The sequence below is a fragment of the Haliotis rubra genome, unplaced genomic scaffold (genome assembly GCF_003918875.1).
Source record: "Haliotis rubra isolate DU_JTF1 unplaced genomic scaffold, ASM391887v1 Scf651, whole genome shotgun sequence".
Classification (NCBI taxonomy): domain Eukaryota; kingdom Metazoa; phylum Mollusca; class Gastropoda; order Lepetellida; family Haliotidae; genus Haliotis; species Haliotis rubra.
The window spans coordinates 277857-282532 of record NW_025767359.1 but is presented as its reverse complement, the minus strand read 5'-3'; the positions used below and the strand labels follow the sequence as shown (position 1 = coordinate 282532).

At 39.0% G+C, this 4676-nt stretch overlaps 1 protein-coding gene across 1 annotated transcript in view; it reads right to left on the bottom strand.

Annotated features, from left to right (window-relative positions):
• LOC124257206 (mammalian ependymin-related protein 1-like) overlaps window positions 1-4676 on the bottom strand; it is an 11363-nt gene continuing 6687 nt past the window's right edge. Inside the window, exons 6-7 of the mRNA XM_046691225.1 lie at window positions 562-612; window positions 1-54 (exon numbers count right to left, since the gene is read on the bottom strand). Coding sequence (XP_046547181.1) covers window positions 1-54; window positions 562-612 — 105 coding nt within the window. The remainder of the gene's footprint in view (window positions 55-561; window positions 613-4676) is intronic.

Genomic DNA, 4676 nt, shown 5'->3' with positions numbered 1-4676 from the left:
TCAAGAAGGGATCTCTGCTTTGGGCAGCCCTTGTTGCATGTTCAACGCTCTTGTCTGCAAAGAGATGCAACAGAAGTAAGATCATTCATTCTGGTTTCATGACTGAATTTCAGTAATCCATTGACATATTTGTGCCTGTTAAGACCAATGGAAGTAGGTTCGTTCTTTTGGGCAGCCCCTGTTGCATGTTCAACGCTCTCGTCTGCAAAGAGATGCAACAGAAATAGGTCCGTTCATTCGGGTGTCATCACTGAATTTCTGTGATCCATTTATATAATGTTAAACTATATTGTGACAGTTAAGACCAGTAGAAGTATCATCTCTCCTATAAGGACCCCCTGTTGCATTTCATCGTTCGGTCTTAGACAGTCATATACGGTGTCCCCCACCACGTTCGTACTGGTAAAATACAACTAAAATGCACTAACTCACAGTGTGTTATTCGAGACTAGTTTTTCTCTGGAGTTTATGTACATTCAAGTAAATGAAACAAAAAACGTTTGCTTATATTTTTTGTTATATGCTCCGAATTTTCTACTTCTAAGCAATGAAAGTCATTACCCGGAACTTTCCTTTGGTAAGCTTCTGGTTCTGTGTGCGCAGGTCTCCTGTCTGAAAGGGAAGACAAGAATCACATAGATAAGTAAGTAAGTAATGGCTATTTGTAAAGCGCCTGTATCCACACAGCTGTGCATGCTAAAGGCGCTAACACATTATTACAGGCAGCTCTAGAAATGTAACAGTCATATATTTTATCCCACCAGATACCCATTCACTGCTGGGTGAACAGGGGCAATGTTTGAACAAAATCACTTGCCTAGGGACGCATATGTCCTTTGAAATAACTATACCAGCGGAGGTGCAATTATTCCAACTAATCTTGATACCTGATTTCGTTTTTAAAAATGGCTGCCATGGCAGCCATATTGAAAACCCAAATACATGTCACGTACGACCAACACATAATGTCATAGGGAAAGTGGACTACCTGAGTTACATTTCATCTTTAGTCATTCGTGTTTCCTCAATGTGCTTGCTATATGACACTTCCCATGTATGGCACAAGGGTCGGCCATGTTTACATATCACGTAACTTTCTACTCTCAGACACAACATACCGGAAAACTAGTATTTTCATAGTTTCTCAATCGGTACAGTCATTTAAAGATGTTGGAATATAATTGAAATGGTGTGTTACTAATCTATGATGTGATTGGTAAATGTTAGATATTGAAACAACACTCGATATTGAAATCATTGTTGAAGATTAAGTATATGTCAAATATGTAAAATACATTTAAAAATATTCAGTTTTTGTAATCTAATACTGTATTATCAGAGTTGGTAGCAATTTTATTTAAGTGGATTTAGTTTGCACTTAAACAGCTGTGACTTATCGATAGGGGCTACAGTTCTGTTGCACTATTTTCAATATTTGACTAACCAAAGGCATGCATCTGACTTTGATTTTGCTTTCTTGTGGATTAATCTCGATCAGTTTGAATCCATGATATGATTGGGAAAGTTTGTATAGCATAACATATATTTCTGAAAGCATACAGAGATACATGATATTGAAATCATTGTATATGTGAAATGTTATAAAACATTTCGAGATATGAAGTTGTTGTAATTTAGTTCTGTTTTATTAGTTCTGACAGTAATTGTTTTGTTGAAAGGATGTTGTTTAGATTCAGAACTGCTGCGACTTTTCTTATCGGTGTGAGCTACAGTCCAGTGCCAATATGTTTCATTCTTTGAGTAACCCAATACAAACATTTGAGCTTGAACTTGTATTTTTTTTTTATCTTTTGTAATTATCCATCAAACACCGTCAGGTGAAAATCAACTTCTTTGAGGACATTTTGCCTACATATACCATGAACAGTGGAATTTATAGGGGATTGTTTTGTAAACGCAAGAAACAAAAGAGTCCTGCAACTCTTGCTCAGAAAGTTGTTTGGGAAAACATCGAGGTTGCAACAAACAGCGCCTTATCAAAGCATTCTAGAAATGTTCTGACAGACGTGGAAAACCTTTCCATGTTTGATAATGGGTGCGGTGAGGTGAAATTGGGTTTAACGTCGTGCTTGAGAATATTTCGCTTATATGACGACGTGCATGCGTGTGTATGTGTAAGTGCGGCTGCTTGTCGTAGTCCAGACTGAAGCTGGTTTTATAGTGCTAGCCCACTGAGATACCATGCCGCAGTGAAGCATGGATACCCCACTCAGACACATTATACTGACTCCGAGCCGACTAGTCCTTGTTGTACCCATTAATGCCGAGCGCAGGCAGGGACCAACAAGTACCATATTTTAACGTCTTTTGGTATGACGCGGTCGGGGATCGAACCCGCGACCTTCCGCTCTCCGGGCGGACGCTCTAACCACTACACCACGGAGGCGGTCTTTGATAATTGGAGACAAAACCTGTGTCCATTGCGATGCCCTATTCTCTTTTGCATCATATGATCCCATGTTAGCTTTTTGGTGTACAATTTAGTTAGTTCGTCCGAAAGCCTAATACTGCCACTTGTGCAGCATCAAATATTTTTTCAGCGAAATTTCCTGCTGCTTCGATTATTTTGTCGGTGCTTCGGAGGATTTTCTGGTTATTTTAATTATTCTCTGGTTATTTCACTTATGTTCTAGTTGCTTCAAGTATTTTCTCGTTGCTTCGAGTATTTTCTCGTTGCTCCAAGTTTCTTAAAAATCTTAAAATTTCGATGATCATCTACGTCCCCATGGTCCCTAGTATGGTGATCTACCTTCAGTTGTTGGCGATCTATAGCCCAATTTTACATTGTATTGTCCAGAAATAATTTTCGACTTGTAAAGATATATGTTAGCTAGTTTTACCTCAATCTGTGATAATCTAGTGGTTTTACTGTCCTTCGTTTACAGGGTTTTATATATTATATGTATGTATTACAAATTGAGAACTAGTTTTAGTCACGATATGGCTGAAATATTGCCGATGTGACTTTAAATCTTAACTCACTCACTCACTCACTCGATGATCATCTCCTTGCTTTGATTATTTTCTCGCTGCAAGCACCGACAAAATAATCGAAGCAACGAGACATTTTGCTGAAAAACATTTAATGCTGCGAAAGTGGCAGTGCTGGTGCCTGGTGCCGTCGGTGGTGCAGGATACACTCACCTTTTTGCCAACACCCGCCATCATCACTATTTGATGGCGATCCATGCTTATTATTTAGCCGAAATCACACAGTTCTATCTAGATTATTCTAATAAGGACGGACAACAATATATAAATGAACGACCTCTTTTTTAACAGTGAGAGCGATGTTTCGGTGTAGGTTCTAACACCGTTATCAAGCAAACGAACCTACCCCGAAACGTCGCTCTCACTCGCATAAAGAAGTTGTTCATCCATATATAGTTAGCCTTCCTTACTACTCTAAAAATGATCGAAGACGTTAATCTCAATAAGGTTTGTTCACATTGGATATTATCTTGCCTCACACATAAATGTCGTTTTCTTCTTTCATTATTTTCAATGTACCCAGCTTACAAGCGAGTAACATTTTCGCTGGGAATGCCGAACTCATTTGGTTCTTCGTAGTAGTAATTCTTTATCTCGAATAACATTGAATCACGAATGATTTACGGAAATTACCGATGTTTTCGTACTCCATACTATGACCCGATACCAGTTCAAAATTACCATTGAGGTGTTCGCTAAGATAAATACGTTGTTCATGAGTTGATGTACCATCGATGTTCCTTTATGTTCATAACATTAACAAACATCGAGGGTACATCAGCCCAGGTACCCCTCGAGACCAGTGAACAACTTATAATATTTCCAGTATAGTTCATCACCCGAGGGTACATACATTAATTTTCTTTGTGATCACCCACCTTTGGCAACGCGATATACAATGTAGCCCCTGTTGGAATATGTCTTGTTTCGTGAAAATGACGCTAAGGTTACACAGTTTCCCAATATTCGGGAGAAGTGTATTCCAACACAGTTATTGTGGTGAAGACAAAGCACTACACAGTTCACAAGACTGATCTGTGTGACCACCTGTGTGGGTGTTCCGGGAGTGTATCGGGTCCTCTGTGCTCTGTACACGTGAATAGCGAAGGACGACAATGAATCCACACAGACAAAAGTCACGATCGCCATCAAAAGAATCATGTTCAAAGCTGCTCCTCTGAATCCTTGGTTTAACTTCATATGTTGTGCTGTGAGCATTTCTGATCATGCATGGGACAAACATACTATAGTTGCACACCAGCCAAGTTCTCTGAGCACAAAGAACATGTAGTCGTTGAGCATGATGCTGCCTGTTTATTGCTTTTTCATGAAAACCTTCTCATCAAATTATTTTCGAGATTTATTGCACCGAGTGTCTGTCTCAATGACAACCCTAATCTTCCATCATGGAGTGACTGCTTTGATATTTTCCAAAGAATTTAACCAGTATAATTCTCATGAATATTTCATGGCAATAATCTGAAATGGCCCTATTCATTCTGATAACGTTATATCTGTGAAACCATTGTTATAACAGGAACCGATGGTGCCTTTATCTCCTGAAACAGCAACCATTCTGCTATCTGAACGGCCCCTTCCAGAAGAGGAAAAGACTTTCAGAAAATGAAAATATATTTTCAGGAGACTTTCTACACTGGCATTTT